At 36.6% G+C, this 26669-nt stretch overlaps 1 protein-coding gene across 1 annotated transcript in view; it reads right to left on the bottom strand.

The window, feature by feature from the left end:
* DENND1A (DENN domain containing 1A) overlaps nucleotides 1-26669 on the bottom strand; it is a 667138-nt gene that overhangs the window by 639982 nt on the left and 487 nt on the right. The window contains exon 2 of the mRNA XM_044664250.1: nucleotides 4570-4640. Within this exon, the coding sequence (XP_044520185.1) occupies nucleotides 4570-4640 (71 nt within the window). The remainder of the gene's footprint in view (nucleotides 1-4569; nucleotides 4641-26669) is intronic.

Genomic DNA, 26669 nt, shown 5'->3' with positions numbered 1-26669 from the left:
GAGATTGTTAGCACACATCATATTTGTGGGACAACCTGTTGATTTTTTTAAATGATATTTTTAAAGTTTCAAAATTATTTTCTAAAAGTAAAAATATATCACTGTATATGCAAAAGGCTAAGAAATAAGCACCCTATAAATGCACTTGGTTTATGGAACAAAATGTATACTAAATCCTCCAATTAAAAAACTGCAAAGTAGTTTCAGTGCTTTTTAAGGCACCTTCCCACAGCAGGGAATTAATCCCTCCAGGGGGATGCAAACAAACTTCAAAGGGAAGATTATGCCCAGACACTAGTACTGTACAATGTAATGTTTATGGTTAAGTTCGTCCAGAGAATTTGGCACCAAAATAACAGTTCAGACACAAGAAACAAAGACAATTCATACAGTAGATTCTTTGCAATTTTCTTAAATGACAACGATAAGGGGAACATTAAAGGCAGACAAATCTACCGCAGAAAATTTATAGAAAATTAGGATAGTATGAACTTATGGCAGTCAACAAGATTAAATATAAAATAATAGCCCATGTTCTTTATCTAACAATGGCCAAAAGCCCTCTAAAATGTCTGGGCAGCTAGAATGACAAAAAAAGCAAGAACTTCTAAAATCCAATGTTTGTAAGGTTATGGAGAAACAGGACTTCTAAAATATTGTTAGAACAATAATCTCACACAAATAAATATTATGAACAGTAAAATGGCAGTATGCAATCAGTCCCAAAATCAATCATAGCTCTCAACCCAGTAATTCTATTGTTAGGGTCGCAACCTCAAAACATCATTAAATTTACCTGTATAAATCTCACAGGGCTGGGGGAAGGAGGGAGGATTTGAGGGGAAAAAAAACTAAAAACTACTCCTATGTCTAACAGTTGGAGCAAGCTGAATAAATTATGTGTAAATGTAACTGAATATGTCATAAAAATGATAAATATGAAGCATTCAAGAAAATTCTTGAAATGATAAAAAAGAAAAATCAGTAGAACTCAAACAGAATATATGAGGATTACAACAAAAAGGAAAGAGAGAAAAGGATAGAGAAGAGACACTAAGGGGGCAGGGAAGGGGAAAATGAGAAAAGAAAGTGAGGGAGAGCAGTGAATGGAGAGAGGAGACAGGAAAGGCGAAGGTCAGGAAGAAGAAGGGGGAAATCAAGGAAGGAGGAAAAAGGGAGGAGTAAGGGCAGCAGGGAAGAGGAGAAGGAAGAAACCCAGAATGCTGACACTGGTTAAGAGTGTGTCTCAGAGATAAAAGGGCCCTTACAACATCTACCTAGGCTCTGACTGACTAACTAAACCATATTCCTGAAGCACAGGATCTTTTGATCATTTGCTCTTCCCTTGGGCTACATTTAAGGCTCAGTGGTTAGGCCAAGTATATTTAGTTTGGGTCTAAAATTCTTCTTGATTACTTAAAAAAGTAATCTTATGCCACCATGTTCTTCTTCTTTATGCTTAAATGGGTGTTTTCCATGAATATTTTCTGCAGAAGGATACTTTTATTTTAGTGAGTAGCTTGAAGTTTTTGAAGAGAAGTTTTCGGAATCAGAACATCAAGTTAGAGGTATGTCTTTACCCTCACAACTTTCTTATATGCAAAATGAAGATAATAATACTTACACTACTACTTTACAGAGTGATCACTAGCTCTGGAGTCAAAGGTCTTGGGTTCATATCCTTTCTCTGACACTAACTACCTACATCTTAGATATTAGGTAAACTCTCTGTCTCAGTTCCCTCAGCTAAGTAGGAAAACACAGACTCTGAAGTCCCTTCCAGTTCTGGACCTAAGATACTATAAAAAGTGTTTTGAAACTATAGACTACAATATAAATAACAGAAAGCATTAGTATTGAGTTGTTATTTCATTGGTTTTGTTTTTTTGGAGAATGGGTCTCCCCATCTTGCCCATGCAGGAAGTGGGCTTCTCAAAGGTCTAATCCTAGTTCTAAGTGGCAGGGAAGCTTAAACTGCTCCATTAAAAACAAACAAACATTATCTTCTGTCTTCAAATCAATACTAAGTATATGTTTAAAGGCAGAAGAGCAGTGAGGACTAGGCAATTGGGGTTAAGTGACTTGCAACAGCATCATACAGTTAAGAAGTGGCTGAGGTCAAATTTGAACCCAAGACCTCCTTCCCACCTCCAGGCCCGGTGCTCTATCCACTGAGCCACCCAGCTGCCCTACCTGCTCCATTTTCCCAACCTGGGTTGGTTTACCCTTCCTGAGGCTACCTTAACTCCCCAGGGTTCATTGTGTTAGTACTGGATTTAGTGAGGACTCCCAATTGGCCTTAGCCTGATTACAACTAAGAACTTCCTAACTCAAGTGATTTCACCAGCCTCAGCCTTCCCCAGCATCAGGACTTACAAGGTAGGTACCACCACATTGGCCAGCTATCATTATCAGCTTATAAATGAGATGGTGTGGCTGAACAAGAAAATTAGGGGGCTTTAGAGCTTACTGGATTGTTTAGGGTTTATAATACTAGTTTTGCTATTAATTCAATCTTGCGACCTTAGGTAGTCCAGACCTCAGTTTCCTTAACAATAAAATTAAAAGAATCAGGCTAGATGATTATAAAGATCCATTCCAACACTAACATATGTTCTAAGGTTCCTTCTCTGTGTATACATTTCTATTAAGCTTCTAGAGGGATAACAGATAATATATCCTTGTAACTCTTATGTCACTTTGTATACTTTGTTGAATATAGTAAGTTTTCAGCAACTATGAATGACTTCCTTTTGTCTATTTGAAAATAATTTGACCTATCATTTAAAGAAAACCATAAAAAACTCAAACACTTTGTAAACTAACAGAAAAATGAAATGTCTTTTAAAATAATGATATAAAGTAAAAGTAAATGTATCTGCCACAGATGGAGAACCCAAAAGGCTAGAATACAAACTGAATTTCCCAGGTATGTGTATCCACTGTCACTTTTATACAGTAATGGTGATTTTTTCCCCAAGATTATTAATTCAATAATTCAATAGATCTGTGATCTCACCAATGCAAAAGCTCCCTTCACCAGTATAGACTAAAACCTTTTCATATCCTCTCATCCAGTACAATTCTTATCCACATTTTTCTGTTAAATCCTCCTTGGAGTATCCACCCAATACATTGAAGGCCTTCCTCTGATTATTTTATATTTCATGGAGAGCAGCACAGCCCTCAGGCTGTCCATCTGTTATCCCTGACTCTTAATACATGATCAGTCCACCTCCTTTTCCAGTGATCCCATGTCCTAGATGATGCTTTGTATTCCACTTCCCCATGTAGATTATTGGTAATATATTACAATGGACTCATTCTGTTATCTTATCTCATTTCTACACTGGCTAACTCTTCCCCTCTCAATACTCTCATTCATCTCAAGATGATAGTTATCACCCTCAAAGGAGGTTAGAGTGAATATTTGTGGTTGCTTACCCAAATCTCACAAAAGATGAGCATCTAAATGAAAATAAACAAGTTGAGCCTGTTCATAGTTTTCTACATGTATCACCTGAACATACTGCTTTTCTAAAAGGTAACATCAAATTATCATTTTTAGAACCTTATTTTTAAAAGAACAAGTAAGGAAGTTAACAAGTCATTGCATGAAAGAATATTAGAGGTGAAAAGGGCCTTAGACACAAAATGTTAGGCCATAAGATATTTTTTTAAACCCTTACCTTCTGTCTTCAATAATCAGTATAAATTCCAAGGCAGAGGAGTGGTAAGGGCTAAGCAACTGGGGTTAAGTGACTTGCTCAGGGTCAAACAGCTAGGTAGAGTCTGAGACCTTTTAATCTAGTCTCTATGCTGGCTCTCTAATCTCTGAGCCACAAAACTACCCCTTGGCATAAAATATTAACAATTAACTCCTATTTGCACTTTTTTCACAACTCTATAAGGTAGATTCTGGAAGTACAATATTTACCAATTTACAAATAGGTAAAATAAGACCCTAATATATCAAGTGACTTGCCCATGGTCTCAAAATGCTTGAGGCAGAATTTGTACCCAGGTTACTTGACTCCAAGTATAACATTCTATACATTTTCACTATACCCTATATACTACAGTTAGAGTTAAAAAGGACTTTAGAGGTGAACTAATCCAATCCTTTCAATTTAAAGAAACTGAAGTTCAAAGAGAGGAGACAATTTGCCCACTACGAATTATCAAGAACTAGAAATCAGCTGTGATTTTAGAGGAACACATCAAGATAGAGAATTTTCCATGGAAAGCATTTCCATATCTTCCATATAACAAGATGATAATATTACTTCATACTCAACAACTGACACACATATTCCAGGATAAAATTCAAACTAAGACCTTTCTGGTACAATTGAAATAAGACAATATGTTGTATAGCATGATTTTAAGTACATAAAATATTTACTGTGACTTTTTTTCTCTTTTCAATGTGATGTAAAAACAGACCAAGGCTATAAGCACCCTTAAATCAAAAATATAGTTTTAAAAAATAAAAAATATCCCATTTATACATCACTTTCTGTGTTAAACAAACAGAACAGGCCTTAACTTAACTAAACATACAAGTACCTGAAAGAGGGCCTCTTGTCCCAGGGGAGGTCACTTCAACATATACTTCAAAAGTAGTCTCCGGATTTTGCCTACAATAGAATATCATGAAGGTTATTGACATTTGTACTACACTGCAGAATACTGTAGAAAACATCCTTGGTATCTTATTAAAACTTTGATGAAAACTCAGTCAGAATCAACACTATTACGAGGTAGTAAAAGTAAAACAGTTCCTACCCTCAAGGTACTTACAATCTGGCCAGGAGAGATAGCATGTACATACATAGCTATATAAAAAAAGAGCTGAGATAATTTTGAGGGAAAGGCATTAGCAGCTGGGAAAAGGAAGAAAGGTTTCATATAAAAGATGGTGCTTGAACTAAGCCCTGAAGGAAACTAAGAATTCTAAGAATAAGAGCCAAGAAGAGAGTATATTCCAGGCTTGAAGGATAGCCAATACAAAGGTAGTATATAAGTAACACTGAGAGTGCAAGTATGTTTAAGGTAGAATAATATATAGGTTGGAACATGGTTATAAAGGGCCTGCAATGCCAAAGAAAGAAGTTTATATTTGGTCCTAGAGGTAAAGAGAAACACCACAGCCTGACACCATGATGGCAAATGTATGGCACCTGTGCCGGAGTGGGCTGCTCCCCTTCCCCTCTTCACCACACCTGAGGACATTTCTCACATGACACAGCCCTCTGCCCAGAAACCCAATTAAAGCGCTTCTTCTCTCCCCTGTCTGGGGGTAAAGGCGCAGCTCACATGTGGTGTGAGGATTGCACTTTGGGCCCTTGGTCTCTAAAAGGTGCTCCATCACTGGTCTAACAGATAGAAAGCTGGCCTCAGTCAAGAAAACCTGAGTTCTCAAGTTCTGTATTTGATACATACAGGCTGGGAGAACCAAGGTATATCATTTAAACTCTCACTGGTCTACTTAACTCTCTAAGACTAGTGGTATCCAACTCAAAGGATCCTTGCCACTGCATATTGACTTAGAAAACCACAAATAAACATTCTACATTATATTCTATTTTGGTGCCGTTTGGTGATACAATGGATAGAGTGTGTCAGGTCTGGAGTCAGAAAAACTCTTCTTCATGAGTTCAAATATGGCCTCAGATACTTACTAGCTATATGACTTTGGGCAAGAAACTAAATCCTGTTTGCCTCAGTTTCTTCATCTGTAGAATGAACTAGAGAAGGAAATAGCAAACTACTTGAGTACCTTTGCCAAAAAAACCCCAAATGGAGTCACAAAGAGCTAGACACAACTGAAAAATGACCAAACACAGGTAGCACAATGGATAGAGTAAGAAGTAGAAAATCAGGGGGATCTGATCTTGAGTTCAGCCAGTAAGCTTCAAGTTTGACAACTGTGCTCTAAGACTACACAATGCAGAAGTACCAAGTGAATTGGTAGAGGTCATTTCCTCAGCCAGGAGTTCCAATGCCAGTAAAATTACAGGTCTAGTCATTACCATAAAGGTAATACGAAGCTACTAGAAAGTGTTGAGTATGAGTAAGATAGCTAGACTTGTACTTTAAGAAAATTGCTTCGGTAGCTATGTGAAGGATAGATTTGAATAGAGAGAAACTAGAAGCAGAAATGTCAATTAGGAGGCTATGTTAAGAGTCCAAGTGAAAAGTAAAAAGTCTCAACCAAGTTGGTGGGTAAGTGGGGAGAAAGGGACAGATGCCAGGGATGTTACAGAGATAAAAATGGGAAGCTTCAGCAACTAATTAGATATATAGAGTGAATGAGCATGAGGAGTCTGAGATATTGGAGTTGAAAACCTCAGCAGCCAGAAAGATGGTAGTACCCTCACAGATAAGGAAGTTTGGAAGAGGGATGGATTTGGGAAGCAAGATAATGACTTTTGTTTTGATCATGTTAAGATTAATATGCCCTTGGACATCCAGTTGGAAAGGTTCAATAGGCAAATGGTAACACAAGACAGGAAAGAGGCACTGGGCTGAATATATAGGTCTAGGAATCATCAGGATAGAAATGATACTTAAGTCCACGGGAATTGATGAAGGGGAGTAATATGATATAAGACAAGAAGGGTTGGTGCGAAAAGACTATAGAGGGCCTTAAATGCTAGAATGAAGAGCTTGTATTTTATACTAGAAACAAAAGGATGCCATGTCAGACTGGGGAGTAAAGAGATAAAGAAGATGACATCTTATCAATGTTATGGTGAATATCAACTAGTCAACTGTTTGGGAAATGAATTAAGAGAGAGGAGAAAATGAAAAAATGAAAGCCTAATTACTAGATTATTGTATGGGTCTAGTCAAAAGTAATGAAGGCTTAAATAAAGAGAAGAGGCTGTGTGAGTGGAGAGAAGAGAACAAATGTAAGATGCTATGGAGTTAGGCTAAACAAGACCTGGTTTACGGACCGACATAGGGGCTAAAAGTCAAGAATGACTTCAGAAAGAGAAGTGGAATATAAGAAAAATGGTGGTGTCAACAGAAAAGCAGAAGTTTGGAGGAAATAGTCAAGTTTATTTGCTGTTTGTAGGTTCAAATGAAATAAAGTAAATCCAGATCTTATTCATGTTAGAGCTTTTGAATACAGGATGGCAATGCCAGAAGAGATCTTAGAACACAAAGTGTTAGAGCTGGATGAAACCTTACACATAATTTACTCAACCTGTCTGTGTGCCAAGTGTGTAGTAGAGGGAGCAAAGGGGAAAATCATACTTTATAGTGAAAACAAATATTAATTAGAAAATGTTTCTGTACATTTTAATAATTTATATGTTACACATCAATAGGTTTTTCTGTAGGACCTTTCTACTTACAGTTCTGGATTAACACAAATCACATATTTGACTGAAATCATGTAAGAACTCTTCCCTAAAAGAGGCTAACAAGGAATAGCATCTGTTTATCATTAGCCCACACGAGGCATTTCATATCTGTTTAATGAATATTTTAAATCATGCGCCATCAACCAAGAACAATTCCCCAACAGATAAATGGTCAAAGGCCATGACAAATAGTTTTCAGAAAAATCACAAACTATTAAGAATCATAAGAAAGAGTGCTCCAAATAATAAATAAAAAGAAGAATGCAAACAAAACTGATTCAGGTTTCACTTCATACTCAGCACATTAGCAGATAACAAAAAATGAACAGTCAATATGGGAAAGGCTGCAGAAATATACATGCACAAATGCATTGCTGGTAGAGTCAAGAATTGGTCTAACCATTCTGGAAAGCCATTTGAAAAATATCCTTTTTTTTTTTAAGTGTCTAAAATGTCCATTGCCTTTGATCCAGAGGTCACCTACCAGGCCAAGGAGGTCAAAGACAGGAAGAAAGGCCTAATACACACCAAAATATTGATAGTACTTTTTGTGGTAGCAAAGTGTTCACTGCTTGGGCAATGACTAAACAAACCATAGTACATGAGTATAAATATTAATTCACCTTAAGAAACAACAAATGTAATCAATTTAGAAAATATGGAATAATTTATATGAACTTATGCAAAAAGAAGCAGAACCAGGAAAACAATATAAACAAAATACATACTAACTACAATAATGTAAATTGAAATAACAATAAAAAGAAACTGAATGATATGGAGGTATAATTACTAAGCTGGACCCAAAGATTTAGTGACCAAGAATAAAGCAGTCAAAAAACATATATAGTTCTTAAAAGAACTGCAAATTGTACCAAATAACTAATAAAAGAGAAATGTACATTAAAGCAATTCTGAGATTTCACCTCAAACCCAGCACATTGGCCAAGGTAACAGAAAAATGGAAAAATGTCTTCCCTTATCTTCTATGCATTAATCCAGAAGTCTGTAAGAAAGAAGAATGAAAAAATGCACCTTCCTCTCTTTATTATGGGGGGCTATAAGTACAGAATATTGCATATAATGTCAGATATGGCCTATAACTTTAAACTTTCTAAACTTCTTGGGGGGGGGGCTTTTCTTCTTTAATCTGTTACAAAGCAAGATGCCACAAGTAGGGAAAACGTAGAGATAAATTCTAAAATTAATGTGAAATTTTAAAAAGGCATCAGAAAAAAATGATTATGTGGATATGTTATGAGTCCCTGACCATTTCCCCAAAGATTTGAATGCACCAGCAACAATAACATCAAAGTTCCTACATGGGCACAACAAGCACTGAGAGCAAAGTCTGTAATTGTCCCAAGGAAGGAGGCACTATAGTAAGCAATGTACAAATCCCAAGTAGTCTAGGAAACAGAAATAATATATGTGACTCAAATAACTGGCCTGGATTTCACATCATCACCATAGAAGAGTAGAGGCTAAAAGGGAAGTTCACACACCACATAATAAAAGAGCTTAAAGGGACCTTAAAACATAGCGTGTTAGGAATAGAGATACACTAAGAGATCCCATATAGTCATTCTATGGACAAGAAAACAGATTCAGAAAAAGCCAGTAATTTACCCAAGGTAACATGACCTTGTAAGTCACAAAGCCAGGACTAAAACTTAGGTCCCTTAATTCTCATTTCCAGTAGACTACATTGTTTCTCCACTTTCATAAAATCCTTAACACAATGAAGTAAAAGCAAACTTTGGGAACAATAAAGCCCTAGTCTCTCTTTTTTCTACTCTCTATCCTTTTAAAACTACTTTAGCTATTAACCTATTTTATTTTTTCTCAATTATTTTCTCAATATTTTTCTCAATTATTTTTAATATCCTTTTTTTAAATTTTGAGGTCCAAATTCTCTACCTCCCTCCTTTACCCAAAATAATAGAAATTACACATGTGAAATCATGTAAGACATATTTCCATATTTGGCTATTTTCTTAAGTGGTTCATAAAAAAGTAGCTGTTCTTTTTTTTAGTTGTTTTTTTAAACCCTTATCTTACATCTTGGAGTCAATACTGTGTATTGGCTCCAAGGCAGAAGAGTGGTAAGGGATAGGAATGGGGGTCAAGTGACTTGCCCAGGGTCACACCGTTAGGAAGTGTCTGAGGCCAGATTTGAACCTAGGACCTCCCATCTCTAGGCCTGGCTCTCAATCCACTGAGCCACCCAGCTGCCCCCTAAAAGGTAGTTTTTGGAAAACATCAAAGCTATCAGTAGGCATATGAAAAATGCTCTAAATCTCTAATAAATAGAGAAATATGAATTAAAATAATTCACACCCATCAGATTGGCTAATGATGATAGAAAAGAAAAAGGACAAATGCTAGGAGGGGAATGTGGAAAAATGGACTTGCTAATGCACTATTGGTAGAACTGTAAGCTGGTCTAACCATTCTGGAGAATAATTTGGAAGTATGTCCAAAGGGCTATAAAACCCTTTGACCCAATAACACCACTACTGTGTCTATATCCCAAAAAGAAAAGAAAAGGAAAAAGGACTTAAGTATATACTATTAATAACAGCTCTTTTGTGGTGACAAAGAATTAGAAAATAAGGAAATGCTCATCAATTGGGAAATGGTTGAACTGTTTGGTATATAATTGTGATGAAGAACTAACTATGTGTAAGAAAGGATGAGCAGGATGGTTGCAAAAAAATCTGGAAAGACCTACAAGAACTGACGCAAACTGAAATGAGTAGAAACAGGAGAACGTTGTGCACAGTAACTATAATATTGTAATCATGATCAACTGTGAAAAACTTAGCTACTCTGTTCAAGACAATGATCCAAAACAATTACATCCCATAATAAAAAATGCTATCTCCAGAGAGAGAATTTATGTCCTTTGACAGCAGAATAATGCATATTTTTAATTTATTTATTCTTCTTGCTTTTTCTAGCTACTATGGAAATGTTTTGCATGATTTCTTATGTAAAATGGATATCATATTTCTTGTCTTCTCAGTAAGTGGAGCAAGAGAGGGGAAGGAGGGAGAGAAAAAGAAAAAAAAATTTTAAGTAGTTCACAATTTACCTCAATGTGATAAATGATGATAAAAATCAATAATGTTTCTTCACGTAACTTAATTGTTAACCCAAGTTCAATCCAACACATTTTAAGTACCTACTTTAGAGTACTTGTATCCCCTAGAATACCTTAAAGTTTTACAAGTTATAGTTTACCATGTGATTAATATTTATTATTTCATTTGACTCTCACAACAGCCCTATAGGGTAGGCTTGGTCATTCTTACTTGAAAGAAGAGGATATGGTACCTCAGAGAGGTTATGTGATTTCAAAGTCATGTTGTTTGATAAGTGGTTGAATCAGTAGATCCTAGATCTGTCTTCAGACTATGAATTACTTCTTCTACTCTTCATAAAGGGTTCTATCCTATGCTTCTACTTATATGGTTACCTATGGCAAGGCAAAATCTCTCCAGGCCTGTTGCCTACTCCAAATTACATTGGACTAGATGGATACTAAGGTCCCTGGCAGCTCTAACATCTATATACTGACATTCTACATAAAGTATGAAATTATGAGACACTCTCAGAAACACTGAGAATAAAAACTGGATTGTGATTATTAGTTACAGTGATATTTATCTATAATCATTTACATGTCACAGATGGAAGAAGTCATGACTAATACTATGAGATAAGTTATATATAAAGACATCAACAAAGCTCCATGAGTTATTTTAACAGACACTAAATCTAGAGTACTTAACTCACATTCAAGCAGAAAGTTTTTTTTTCTATTTTGCTCCTTCTCTTAATTACTATCTCATAATTCTACTTGCCTACAAAAATTAAGATACCTTCTAGCTTTTCAAGGGAATGTTAATCACTGTCTTAATTCCACTTAAGGGATCCATGACTTTTCAATTTTATCTTGTAAATTCCACAAAAAAAAATTCCTTTTCTAAGTCTCTGTTTCCTTATTCACAGGATGAAGAGGCTGACCTAAATTATGTCAGAAATCTCTTGCAATTCTAATTCCTATGATCTAGCATGTGCTAGATCTTCAGGGTCTTCAATGACTTTTGATTCTTCAATCTTTCTCTAAAGAGAAAATAATGACAGAGCCAAATTTACCAAGCACAAAGTGATGTGCTATTGAAGATGCTTTCCTTTGGAATAAAAGAGAAATAGTCGGGGCATCTGGGTAGCTCAGTGGATTTAGAGCCAGGCCTAGAGGTGGGAGGTCCTAGGTTCAAATTTGACCTCAGACACTTCCCAGTGGTGTGACCCTGGGAAAGTCACTTGACCCCCATTCCTAGCCCTTACCACTCTTCTGCCTTGGAGCCAATACACAGTATTGACTCCAAGACGGAAGGTAAGGGTTTTTAAAAAAAAGAGAGAGAGAGAAACTGTGTGGTGAAATTAGACTAAGAGACCACACTTCAGGACAGCTAGGTAGTACAGTGCCAGGGTTGGAAGGACCTGGGTTCAAATCTGATCATAAATACTGTATGACCCTAGAGGCAAGTCACTTAACCCAGATTGCCTAGCCTTTTTAGAACAGATACTGTTTTAGAATAGATACTAAAACAGAAGGTAAGTGTTAAGATAGAGGCCACACTTCTAGTTTCAGCTAATCCACTGACTTGCCATGAGACTCTAGATCAGTCACCACCTCTCTGGGTCTCAATTTTTTCACTCTGTAAAACAAGGAAGTTGGACAAGGTGGTCTCTGAGATGCTTCTAGTTCCTATACACTATACTTATTCCCTTCCATGTCTAACATTTTGTGTTCTAAGGTCCCTTCTAGCACTAACGGTGTAAGTGTAGAGAAAGTAGCATTAAATCTCATTTGCAAATGATATAAATGCAACATAAATGACTACTTTAAATGAACCTGAAAGAAATCATGCTAACCATGCTTGCTATCAAACTCAGTTCAACCCATGCATGACTCCTTAGTCTAATTACTTCTCTACCTCTACCCTGGCAGCCTATCTTCCTTTTTGTTCCTATTTATATTCTCAATATTTAGCATAGTGCCTGGCATATAGTAAGTGCTTAACAAAAGCACTTAAAAATCTTTTGTCTTAATTCTAGCTTCAGTAAAAAGTAAGCATGGGAGTAATTCAGAGAATTCATCAGAAAAGGACATTTTTCTCTATTGTCATACATTTTTAAACCTAATTTTAAATTGTTAAATCTAGATAATTTTATAAAGAGATTGAAAATAGATTCACACATCCAACCAAAGACAAATATATACTATGTGAAAGGCCCTATGCTAGGTAACTTGGATAAGACAAATGGAAAAAACAAACAAAAACCAAAAAAATCTAAAAACCTCTATAGGATATTTTTAAAGTTTACAAAATGTTTTCTTCTTAACAATCCTCTAGGTAGGTACTAAAAGTATAGTTGTCCACAGAGATAACATAATTAATTCATGGAGGGAATCAGATGTTAACTCAAGATAAGGAGAACTTCCTAATAACTACAGTTGTTTAAAAAAAATTTAAATAGGCTGCCTCTTTGCCTTGAAGAGAGTATTCCATGAATGCTTGTTGGATTAGATTAGATAGTAAAATTCATTATTAAAGTTATAGAGATCCATTGTATCTCTATGCAGTAATCAAACTGGTCATTTTTACCCTGGTCAAGTTAAGGTATTTGAGGACACCCTAACAACTGATTTCTGTAGTCAATCTTACTGAGCCAATTCAAAAAATATTTGATTTGGAAGAACAAAAGATCAATAATATCAAGGGAAATAATGAAAAAAAAATGTGAAGGATGGAGGCCCAGCAGTACCAGATCTTAAACTGTACTATAAAGCAGTGGTCATCAAAACAATATAGTACTGGCTAAGAGACAGAAGGGAGGATCAATGGAATATTCTTGGGGTAAAATGTCCTCAGCAAGACAATATACAATAAACCCAAAGATCCCAGCTTTGGGGACAAAAACCCACTATTTGACAAAAACTACTGGGAAATTTGGAAAACGGTATGGGAGAGATTAGGTTTAGATCAACATCTCACACCCTACACCAAGATAAATTCAGAATGGGTGAATGACTTAAATATAAAAAAGGAAACTATAAGTAAATTAGGTGAACACAGAATAGTATACTTGTCAGATCTCTGGGAAAGGAAAAATTTTAAGATCAAGCAAGAGATAGAGAATATTATAAAATGTAAAATGAATAATTTTGACTACATTAAATCAAAAAGGTTTTGTACAAACAAAATCAGTGCAACCAAAATTAGAAGGGAAGCAACAAATTGGGAAAAAATCTTTATAACAAAAAACTCTGACAAAGGTCTAATTACTCAAATTTATAAGGAGCTAAATCAATTGTACCAAAAAAAAATCAAGCCATTCCCCAATTGATAAATGGGCAAGGGATATGAATAGGCAATTTTCAGATAAAGAAATCAAAACTATCAATAAGCACATGAAAAAGTATTCTAAATCTCTTATAATTAGAGAAATGCAAATCAAAACAACTCTTGAGGCACCACCTCACACCTAGCAGATTAGCTAATATGACAGCACTTGAAAGTAATAAATGTTGGAGAGGATGCGGCAAAATTGGGACACTAATGCATTGCTGGTGGAGTTGTGAATTGGTCCAACTATTCTGGAAGGCAATTTGGAACTATGCCCAAAAGGCTTTAAAAGACTGCCTGGCCTTTGATCCAGCCATACCACTGCTGGGTTTATACCCCAAAGAGAGCAAAAGGAAAAAGGCTTGTACAAAAATATTTATAGCTCTTTGTGGTGGCAAAAAATTGGAAAATGAGGGGATGCCCTTTGACTGGGGAATGGCTGAACAAATTGTGGTATCTGTTGGTGAAGGAATACTATTGGGCTAAAAGGAATAATGAACTGGAGGAACTCCGTGTGAACTGGAATGACCTCCAGGAATTGATGCAGAGTGAAAGGGGCAGAACCAGAAGAACATTATACACAGAGATGAATACACTGTGGCACAATCAAATATAATAGACTTCTCTACTAGCAGCAATGCAATGATGCAGGACAATTCTGAGGGACTTATAAGAAAGAACACTATCCACATTCAGAGAATAAACTTTGGGAGTAGAAACACAGAAGAAAAACAACTGCTTGATCACATGGTTCAATGGGGATATGATTGGGGATGTAGACTCTAAACATCACCCTAGTGCAAATATTAATACTATGGAAATAGGTCTTGATCAGTGACATATGTAAAACCTAGTAGAACTGCTTGTTGGCTACAGGAGGGAAGTGGGAGGAGGGGAGGGAGAGAACATGAGGCATGTAACCATGGAAAAATAGTCTTAATTAATTAATTAAACATTTTTTTAAAAAACAGCTTTGAAATGTCTAAAAACTCCAATTAAGGCAATTATCAGCAACAGGACTTATATTACCTCACTCCTGAAAGAGAGGTTGATGAGCTCTTGCTATAGAAAAAAGACATATATCACTATACAAGGCTACTATATGGATTTGTTTGCTTGACTATGAATATTTGTTGCAAGTGTTTTGTTCTATTTTTGAAGAAAATTCAGTTGGCTTTCTAAGGTCTTTCCTGATCTTGTCCCCTAGGAAGTGTTTAGTAATTTTAAACTTTTATTTACTTTGTATATACGTAAATGTATATATGTTGTTCCTCTCAATAGAATACTCATTGAAGGCAGGGTGTGTTTCACCTTTTTTGTGTGTGTTTATACTCAGTACTTGTTGACTGAACTATCAAATCCTGACAATTCTATTTCCCAACATCTCTCACATTAGTCTTTTCTGAACCCACTACTAATCCCACTTGCCTTAGCATCTCTTGCCTATAAGATTGTAATGAATTCCTAATTTCTGTCTCCAAGTTTTACTCTACCCAATCCCTCCTTCATACAACTGTCAAAATATTCTTCCTAATGCACAAAAAATTGTTCAAAAACATTCAGTAGCTCCCAATATAAGTTCTTGCCTTTGTCATTCAAGGTCTTTCAGAGTAGGGATCTACTCTAGTTTTCTAGCCTTCTTTTACTCTATTCCTTTTCATCTACTCCATATTCCAGGCAGAATGGATTACTAGCTATTTCCTGAAGTCATCCTGCCTTTTCCTAACTCCATACTCCCATATAAGACCTGCTGAAATAATAGCTGATATTTACACCACACTCTAAGGGTTGTAAAGAACATACACACCAACATATACATATATACATACACATACAGAAATATATAAATATATATATATAAAAAAACTTCCTTCAAGGCCCAGCTCAGACACCATCTTCTTCATTAAGCTTTCCTAGATTCCCCCTGCCCCTACCCCTCCAAAGAGGCAAGTGACCTTTCCATCCTTAAATTTTCCTGAAACAACTTATCTGAATCATTTCTTTGTCATTACTATACTCTATCTTGTACTACTATATTTATCTCAGTCTAAGTCCTATAGAACCATTATCAGATCTAACCTCAGATCATCTGCTGCATAAAGATAATGCTTAATAATTAGGGTTTTTTAATTGTTGAACATCACTGGAACTCATTATAGCTCATTTCATATCCTTCAATAGTAATCACATATTTACTTTAGCTACAACTTATTATCATAAGAACCATAAGGTTTAAAGCTAGAGGGGAACTTAGAGATAAACTAGTGCAATCACTCATTATGCAGATGAGTAAACTAAGACCTAAGAAAGGCAAATTCCCCACTGTCAAGGAGTAGGAGAAGGAATCCAATAGAGCACCACTCACTAAACTCAGCCAGTATACTATTCCAATATACTACATCATTTGGATCATTTGAATGTTAATTAACAACTGTGAGACAAGAAGTTATATATACTTTCCAATACAGTCGACAAACAACCATCATCTAATAAATCTTGATGCTTACGGATTAAAGAAAAAGGCAAAAAAATCTCCATTTGCTAAAATGGAATATTTTAACAAAGAGCACCTTCTAACGGACCCCTCAACAGGTTAACATCTGAAGAAAAGAATGTAAGACACAATTGAGACTTGTAATTACACAATTACTTTTAACTTGTCACCTCTAAAAATATTCTTAGAATCACGAAGGAAAGAAAGTGCCCTGCATTTAGTCAGAAGACCTGGGCTCAAATATTGGCACTATCATTTATTGATTTTGTGATCCTAGGCAAATCTCTTGCCCTCAGTTTCTTCATCTATAAAAGGATAGAGCTGCATTATATGATCACTAAGTTCCCTAATATCTTTAACACTCCATGATCCCTCTTGGCCATCTAAACTCTAATGAAACAGCTACACAGAGACAAAGATGCTATAATTAAAGGAGCAATTGTGTTTTGCTTTCAATATTAGTGGTCCCTCTCACTTCAATCCAGGAAAAACACTGCCCAGGATCACTTAGCTAATAAAAAGCACAGCCAGGATTTAAACATAGGAATACCATATTACCTCTCAAAATACTTTTGTTTTGAATTGCTTTATTTTATCTCAGTGTAATTCTGAAGGATTTGGGAAATAATGGCTGTTTGACTCCCTTAAGAATAATGGGGACTAGACTGAGGTTCTGCTTTCTTTGGTTTGTTTTCCTTTCTTGTTTATTTTTCCCACTGCCCAACAAAGCCAGTTTTAAACAAAAAGAATGTTGGAAACATTGAGACCTTTTATCCCAAAGAGCCAGGAAAAGGCTGTACCTTCAGAGCTATAAACCAGAATCCAGGTCCCCCTCCCCCAAACCAAGAAGTTTAACAAAATAAAAATAAACACTCCATTTTTTAGCTTCCAAGCATCAGCCTTCCAATCAGATGAACACACCCTGACCTCAATCCACATCCCATCCTCCTCTCACTCCTGATAAATGGGTAGACTTTGCTACAGTTAGAAAAAGAATCAAAGAAGTCTTATAATGTGAGAGCTAGAAAAGTTCTTAAAAAGACAAAATGTTAGAAATGGAAGGGACCTTAGAACACGGAAGAATGCTAATGTTCAAAGAGGTCTTAGAACATAGAATGTTACAAATTAATGAAATCTAGTCTAAATTCCCTCATTTCACAGAAGAGGAAACTAGGATCCAGAAAAGAAAAATGGCTTATAGAGCCAAGACTAGAATTCTGATCTCATGACACCTAGTCCAGTGATCTTTAATTATAAATTACTATATGCAGGGACTAAGTGCTTCTTCCATAGAGCTAGTAAAAAAAAAAAAGGAATTAAATAAGCATCTATTAGAGGAAAAAAATATATTTGTGTAATATTGGAGTAGACAATGATCCCAGGGTAATAAGAAACATCAGAAGAATGCTGAATTAGCCCTCTTGCCCAGCTTTCTCATTACTAGACTATGATATATTTCATCTTCTCCTCCCTAGGTCCATAAATGTGTCCGGTTGCTTCAAACTCACTTAGAATACTTCCTTTAATGACTTATAACCCACTTCCTTCACTTGATGCATGAAAATAAGTTCTAGGATGTCACCACAGCCAATGTTAAGACTGTAGTATAATTTCCGGCAATGTGTCTGTACTATCAGTTAAATTACTTTATATTAACCACATTCCAATCCACAGGGATCGTTTCAAGACTAAATAAGATTTAAACATATCTGTTCAAGCTTTGCCAATTTTAATTCCTTGATCAGGCCAGGTACACGCCTACTCATGTTTAAAGAGTAACCTTTCAGGAGCTTTCCAGGGTGCTAACTTCATGACATTTATTTTGTCCTCCGAGAGTCATGATATCCTAATATTAACAGGGACCTTGGATTCATAAAGTTGAAAGAAACCTTAGAAATGGACTAAGTTACACATGAAGCATGCACTCACCACAAGTAATCAAGCAGTCTCTATAAACCTCCAGGGTTCATCCTCACTTAACACCCAAGGCAACCTGTTCCACTGTTGGACACTAAGAATAGTTAGAAAACACTTCCTTAGACTGAACCATAATCTACTCCCCAGGAATAAGCCTCCTAAACCTTAGTCCAGGGTTCTTGCTTTTATTTTTATATAGTATATTTATATATATATACTCCATCAAGCAATTGTTGACAATCACACCCAGACACATTATACATTATAATCAGAATTCTCCCACAATCACTTTAAATGTTTACCAATGATTCAAATAGAAAAAATGGAATGGTCACATTTGAAATGATTCTGATTCAATTTCACATGCAAAATAACTTAATTTTTTAAAAAACAAGAGCAAGACAAGTTCTGTCTCACAGTTTGACTTTCAAATTGCCTAAGTAAGACATCGCTTTTCATAAAGTCATTTGTGAAAAACCTGTGGTTTTTTGGGGCCTGCTAGCTCTTCTTTTCCAATTCCTACTTCCATGCTTTTTGTATGTGACCCCGTGTGTGGCATGTGCTTCCTTCTTACCTCTGCTTCAGAATCAGGTTCCTTTTAAACATAGCTCAGGTGACACATTCTACATAAGACTTTTCCTGTCCATCTCCCACCTCAGTGACTAGCTCTCCATTCTCCTTGAAATTATTTTGCATACAGAGCTACTAAGTAGTTCAGTGAATTGAGAGCCAGGCCTGGAGTCAGAAGCATCTGGATTCAAATCTGGCCTCAGACACTTCCTAGCTGTGTGATCCTGGGCAAGTCACTTAACCCCCATTGCCTAGCCCTTACTATTCTTCCACCTTGGAACCGATGTATAGTATTGACTCTAATACAAAAGTTAAGGTTAAAAAAAAATTTATTTTGTATCTCCCTAATAGAATAAAAACTCCCTAAAGAGCAAAGTCTGTGTTAACTGAATTTTGTTATTGATGCCTTGAGTTCAAGTCAACCAGGGGCAGGCAATCACAAATGGTTTATTTTCTCCAACTAGGTCATAAAATTTGTGAACCTATTCATAGTTATAATAAATTAGTCAGTCCTACAGGACTTAAGAGCACTTTCCTCAAACCAACCTTATGAGACAGATATGTTTATTCCCACTTTACAGGTGATAAAACTGAGATTTAGAGAGGTGAAGGGATTTCAAACAGTAAGTGGCAGTCAGGGCTCAAACTCAGGTCTCATAGCTGTAAACCAAATGCTTTTTCAATTCCCCTAAGCTACTAGCCCAAAACAGTTTAATTCCAAGAATAAGAAGGCTCATTTTGTATAAACTTTACACTTAATACAAGTTCATGCTCCATATGTTCCCTTTCCAAGCACTTAGATATTATGGCAATATTTCTTTTAAAACAGAGAGCCTCCAAAACACCAAAGAACCAAAGCTGTCTGCTTTGCTGTATTTTATCAAAAGCAAGAGAGTTAATGGCTAGCTAGTATTAACTTGAGATTTCAAAATCTCAGAGACTGACTGACCCTGTCTCACAGAAGTGAGACTTCCCCGTATTATTCAGAGAGGATCTCAGTAGATGTTACTATTAGCTTTTGCAAGTAGGAGGAGCAACAGCCTAAGCATATGATTAAGCCTTTCCTTTACTCCAACCTGTGAGGTCAGGATCACCAGTCTTAAAATTCCCATCTGGTTTTGGTCCTGACCTGTGACTACATCAGGAACCACTGGGATGAAAACTCCATCAATGCAGGATAACAACTGGCTTATAATTTATGGTATTAAAACAACAATGTGGCATAATGGCTAGTGGACTGATACCAGAGTCAAGAAAACCTGGATTCAAATCCTAACAATGACTATGTGACAACAGGAAAGTAGCAATGTCACTTGACTTTTCATTGCTCAAAGTAATTCTAAGCCTATCCTCTATTTTACAGAGTTTACCAAGTCACAAGAGAATTCAAATGATTTGTCCAAGGTCAGGAAGTTCAGAAGTTCCAAAGCCTTGTCTCAAATTCAGTTCAAAGTCCATGGTTCTTCTACATGCTAGATGCCCTTTTTAGGAAATAAACATTTGGGGAAGTATTAATGAGGTGGAATGTATCAAAGACAGTGATCGAGATTGGAAGATAACTAAAGAATTAAATGGAATGATTGGGGATGCAAGGATTTAAGGGAAATATAATTCTCTTCCAATATATGAAAGTCAGTCTTGTAGAATGGGAATGAGACTTGTTTTCCTTGGTCCCAGAGGTCAAAAACAGAACCAATGAGTAGAAGTTGCAGGGAAGTAAATTTCAAGGGAAAACTCCTAACAATAAGAGCTGTCCAAAACTGAAATGCAGTATCTCAGAAAGTAGTGAATTTTTGAAGGTCCAATGAGTCCCAGTGAGAGCTATCATCAAAGGAATTCTAATGCTTAATGACCTCACAGTTCACCTTTAACTAGAAATTCTGATTCTGTGACTCTACTGAAACCTAAACCTACATAGTTCTCTGAATACAATGCTTTAATAAATGTCTGTGGTACAACTTTTATAAGAAGTAAGAAACTTTTTACTGGAATGCTTCATTCATTTCAAATTTTTACCTCCTAATTTTCATTCGTACCACAAATATTTATTGAATATACACTATGGATAAGGCCCTAAACAAATCACATAGGCTCTGCTTATCTGTAGGCTAGTGTCAAATCATGGAAAAATCACTGACGCAGAGTCAGGAGACATGAGTTTTATTCCCAGTTTTGCCTCTAATTTCCTGTATAATCTGAGGTAAGTTATTTAAATTCTATGGACTTCAGTTTCCTCCTCTGGAAAATAAGGGTGGAGAGGGGCTCTTTAAGGTTCCTTCCAGCTCCAAAATTCTGTAAAATGAGATTCTTAACCTTTTTTTCAAGTTAACTGCAACCTGAGGAAAATATAAAATAAGTGCTACGCTGGTTTCCCTCTCACTTTTTCATTATGAGCAGCAAATTTGTCCAGAGTTGTTCAACAAATATTTCAGTACCTTATTCATACATATCCAACATAGTTTTCAAGTGTAAAAAAAACCCCAAAATTCATTAGGAGGAGGGATGAAATTTATTCTATTCAACCCCAGAGAGTAGAAGTAAGACCAATGGGCAGGAGTTAGAGGGAGGCAAATTTCAGTTTGATATTAGAAAGATTTTTCTAACCGTTAGAGCTGGCCAACAATGAGTCCTGTAACATTTTCCTATAACTAGAAGTGTTTGAGCAGAAGGTAGATAACTACTTGTAGATGATCTTGCCATGGGTTTTAACCATAAGATTGGGTTTGGCTTAAATAAACTCTTTTTTTTTTTTTTTCATTTTTAAACCCTTAACTTCTGTGTATTGGCTCCTAGGAGGAAGAGTGGTAAGGGTGGGCAATGGGGGTCAAGTGACTTGCCTCAAGTGTCTGAGGCTGGATTTGAACCTAGAACCTCCTGTCTCTAGGCCTGACTCTCAATCCACTGAGCTTCCCAGCTGCCCCCTTAAATGAACTCTTCAGATCCCTTCTTGATCTGGCATATCATGATCTAACTTTTTCTGTGCTTTAAGCACCCTTGCCAGCCTGACATATTTCAAAGTCCTTTCTAATTCTAAAACTCTGTTCTAATGTTCCCTTCTATGATTCAATGAAGATTGCAACACTAGAGTCACGCAGCCTATCAGTAATAAAACTTGAAGGCCAATGTTCCAGGAAAAATAACTGTCAGCTCCACCCTTCTTAAGTTCTTCCCCTTCTTAACTTTCACAGGCAAAAATCTCAAAAAAACAATGAAATAAACCAATTCTATCATCTTTACAATAATAGGAGTTTAAGATGCAAAAAGTTAATTGCTTTAGGAAAAGGAGGCACTAAAGATGCAGCAGGTAGGAGAATAGTATCTAGCAATAGGATAGACAGAGCTCTCAGTCACTTCTAAAGGAAACTGAGAAAAAACATTATGACTACATGTAGCTAATGCATCCAGGGGTCTATAGAAAGGGAGAAGTACGGAAATGTAGCAGTAAAGAAACCAGTGTAGTGTAATATAATAGAAAGAACACTGGGCTTGAACTTGGAGGATCTGAGTTTGAATCCTAGCTCTTCCTTCAGCTACCTGAAAGGCCTTAAGCACAGAAAAAGATAATTCCTAGGTTGTAGAACTAGAAAGTATTATCTAACCCAATCCCCTCATTCTCTTATAAGGAAACTAAGATCCCCCCCAAAAAATTAAAAATCAAGGTCACACAGATGGTTAGCAGCAAAGCTGAAATTCAAACTCAAGTCTTCTGTCCCAAAGGCAATGTTCTTTCCACCACACCACTATTCCATCATTCTCCCATCTCCATGCTTCAGTACTCTCATCTATAAATACAAGGGTGTTAGAATAGAAGGTATCTCAAAACTCTTCCAGCTCTCTTTATCTATCAAGATCCTGGCAGTGAAAGGAGATACCAAAAACATGACCAACCTTTAACTTGAAAATTATATTTCCTAAGTCTTTAAGATGGTAGCAATGTAAATAAAATTACATTGGAATCTAGAAATTACTTAGAAGTAGCTTTAAAAAAACTCAACCCACAGCTCTAGGATTTTCTGAAATTCAGCAATAGCATTGCAAAAGCAGTCTCAGGTTTGATTACAGCAGAAATATAGCTTCAGATCTTCTGTTTTTCATACCTCTTCTGTTTTCCATGTACAAAAAGAAGTTTTCTTTTCAAAAGTGAGGCTATAAAATTTTTAAAGAGAACACAGTCTTACAAGACCAGGCAGACACACAAAACATCAAGCAACCAGTGTAATAGAATAAGCACGGACCTTCAGTTGTTCCAGCCCTAACACCATCTGGCTAGGTAACTACTGGCAAATTATTTCACCTGACTTTGTTTCCTCCTTTGTAGCATAGGGATAATAATATCTACATTCTTTATCTCATGGGGTTGTTTTTTATAAACTTTAAAGTGCTAGAGAATAGGTGCAAGTACTGCTACCATAGAGCACCAGGCCTGGAGTCAGGAGGACCTGAGTTCAAATCTGACCTCAGACACTTTCAAGCCCTTGCCCTTCTGTCTTAAGAGTTGTTACTAAGACAGAAAGTAAGAATTTTTTTTAAGTGATATAGAATCTTGAATACATATAAGATCTTTTTAATTTTCTCCATGTGGGTACTCCTTTCTTTGCAGATTAAAATCATAATCCTTCCCCATTAACAAAGGCAGTATAATACAGTGGAAAGGGCATGGAAGTCAATCAATTGTGGAATGGATGAACAAACTGTTATATAAATGCAATGGAATATTGTTGTGCTATAAGAAATAACAAATATGAAGGATTCCGAGAAACTTGAGAACTGATACAGAGCAAAGTAAGTACACCAAGTGAGCAACTTATACTATGACCACAATAAAAGACTTAAGAGCAATACAGTGACTAATTATGACTGCAAAGGACTAAAGTTGAAAACTGCCTCTGGTCTCTCAGCAAAGGCTATGAATTATACGTTTCAAGCAGAGTCAATGTGATGGTTTGTTCTGCTGAACTGTACTTATTTGTTGGGAAGTTAGAAAGAGGGAGTCAGTGAAAATAAGGTGAGTAGGTGGCACATCAGCTAGAATGTTGGAACTGCAACCAGAAAGATCTAAATTCAAATCCTGCCTCACTGTAATCCTGGATGAGTCACTAAATTTGTCTGCCTTGGTTTCTCCATTTGTAAAATAAATATAATAACAATAGCACTAACCTCTCACGGTTTTGTGAAGATAAAATGAGATTGTTGGAAAGTGCTCTGTAAAACTTAAAGTCCTTTATAAATGCTAGTCATAGTTGTCATCATCATCATTATGGCAGGATCTCACCTTTGATGATTAATTCCTGTGTGAACCTGAAAATCATTCAACCTCCTAAGGCCTAAGTTTTCTCATGTGTGAAATGAGGAGGCTGAACTGGAAAGGCTCTGAGGTTCTCTTCTATAAATTGTATATTTTTTAAATCATCAGCATTTAAAAAAAAAAAAACTTTGGATTTGAGAGCTAAGTGACTCAGTGGATTGAGAGCCAAGCCCAGAGACAGGAAGTCCTGAGACACAGATTAGCTGTGGGACCCTGGGCAAGTCACTTAACCCCCACTGCCTGGCCCTTGCCTCTCTTCTGCCTTGGAATCAATACACAGTATTGATTCTAAGACAGAAGGTAAGGGTTTAAAAAAACAAAACAAAACATTGGATTTGTAGTCAGAGGACATGTCTTCAAATCCCAGCTCTGCCACCTACCACCTTGTATTATTTTAAGCAAGTCATTTATCCTTTCTGGGTCTCAGATTCTTCAGCTATAAAAAAAGGGAGTAGAACTACAAGAGCCCTCCTAGCTATAAATCTATGCTGATATGATACTCTATAATTTAACGGTCTTTGAGACATCCTTGGCAAAATTTTAAAAAATTTAATCAATCTGATGATGAAGTCACTCTACTCCATCCATTTCTAAACCTATATTCAAAGTTTTTCGAGTTTAGTAAGATGAGCCAGAACTTTTGGTAGGGCCTACCAGAGCTTTCACTCCACTGGCAATTTTCAAAAATACCCAGTACCACTTACTCCATGATTAGGTATCAAAATAAAATTTTAGTGAAGTGCTAAAATGCCAAAAAAAAAAAAAGAGCTATATATTATAATATTGATAAGCATAGTGATTATAAACACCATCTCCTTTAAATAACTAGATGAGAAAAAAATACTGAGGACCAAACTTTGACTTTCACGTCTTAAGCATTCACAAAGTCTAGTAGTATCCAAACATGTACCAATTTCCATAATTCATATAACAGAGGGTTGCATGCAGATTTCCCTCCCCCCTACCTAATAATAAAAACTGTCATTTTCTTTTTAAAAATAAGCTAAATAGGTGGTAGGGGCAGCTAGGTGACTCAGTGGATAGAAAGCCAGACCTGGGAACTAGAAATCCTGGGTTCAAATCTGGCCTCAGACACTTCCCATCCGTATGGCCCCTACTACTCTTCTGCCTTGGAAATCATAGATTCTAACACAGAAGAGTAAGGATTTTTAAAAAATAGGCTAAGAATAACTTCACAGCTATGTAATAATTCAGGGACTGAGTCATCTCTACAATGAGAAGAACTACCCAGATATCAGTCTACTAATAAAGTTATAGCACCAAAGACTAGTTGCAGAGAAACTGGGCCAGGGCAATGACCCCATTAGCAATAATACTAGTAGCTAGCACTGGCATAGTGCTTTAAGGTTTGCAAAGCACTTTACATATTACATCTGTCAAGGCACTTAAGTTGGAAAAGTATGTTCCTACTATGCACTGATTTACACATTAATTCAGCAAACATTTATTAAGCCTTTGTACAAAATACTAAGGTTGGCACTTGGAATGATACAATGTATGTGTAAGACACGATAAGAGCACTCAAGAAGCACAAGGAGAAGATACAAACTTAAAAAATTAACACCTCAGCAGCTTACCACAGTGCCAGGCAAAGAATAAGCATTTAATAAATGCTATTAGAGTGTTTGTATGACACCAATCTCCACCCCAACCCTGACTCCCTTTAAATGGAGGGAAAAGCAATCAATTGATGTAATCAAAGGACCAAGGTTTAAATCCTAACTTTGCCACTTTTTTAACCTTAGACAAGTTACATTAACTCTACTTGTCTCAGTTTCCTCATCTCTAAAAAGAAGAAAATTGGAATAAATATTTTCCTCAATCACTTTCCAACTCTGGCCCTCAGTTTTCTCTTCTGACCAAAGAGGCTTTTATAGAGAAGAGTATTTCTAAGTTCTAAAGATTCCTTTCCAATACTTCTCCCTCCCCTCCCTACCCTCAGGGCTTTTGGAAGTCCCATCTCCACCCAACAAATTAAAACAGATCTGCATGCCAGCCACTTCCTGGCCCCTTAAAAACTAAATGGTTTGGGGCAAGTCACTTCTCCTTTTTCAGCCTCAGTTTCCTTACGAGTAAAAATAGCATGCCCATTTCTACAGTGTTTTAAGTTCCTCACAACAACCCTGTAGGGTTGGTGGTGCAATCGTTATTTTCTACATTTGGCAGATGAGAAAAGTAGTGAGTCGCCCAGCTACTAATGTGTGGGATCCGGTATTCTGAAATCAGTTTTCCTCATTCCAGTACCAGAGTTCTTATCATTAAACCACATTGCCCCTCTGTAAAATGAGGGAGATTGAAGTGGATACCAAGGTTCCTTCTAGTTCTAGGATACTATAACCCATCTTACCCACATGTTCCCTCACTTTGCGACCCTCACACTTGTTAGACTCCCATTGCCAGTTCCCCCTTACCCACCGCAGGCGGAGTTTCCCTCCTCGCCCCCTCCCCTTTCTGGGGCCCCGGCCCCGCCCCCACCCGGGGCCCAGGAGGCGCCTGACCAGCTGCCAGCTTCACCCCCCCATTCACACTCTAGTCCTCTCTAGTCACCATGGCAACTTCCCCCC

The sequence above is a fragment of the Gracilinanus agilis genome, chromosome 2 (assembly GCF_016433145.1).
Source record: "Gracilinanus agilis isolate LMUSP501 chromosome 2, AgileGrace, whole genome shotgun sequence".
Classification (NCBI taxonomy): domain Eukaryota; kingdom Metazoa; phylum Chordata; class Mammalia; order Didelphimorphia; family Didelphidae; genus Gracilinanus; species Gracilinanus agilis.
The sequence above is the reverse complement of the archived record's forward strand: the minus strand, read 5'-3'. Positions and strand labels throughout refer to the sequence as shown.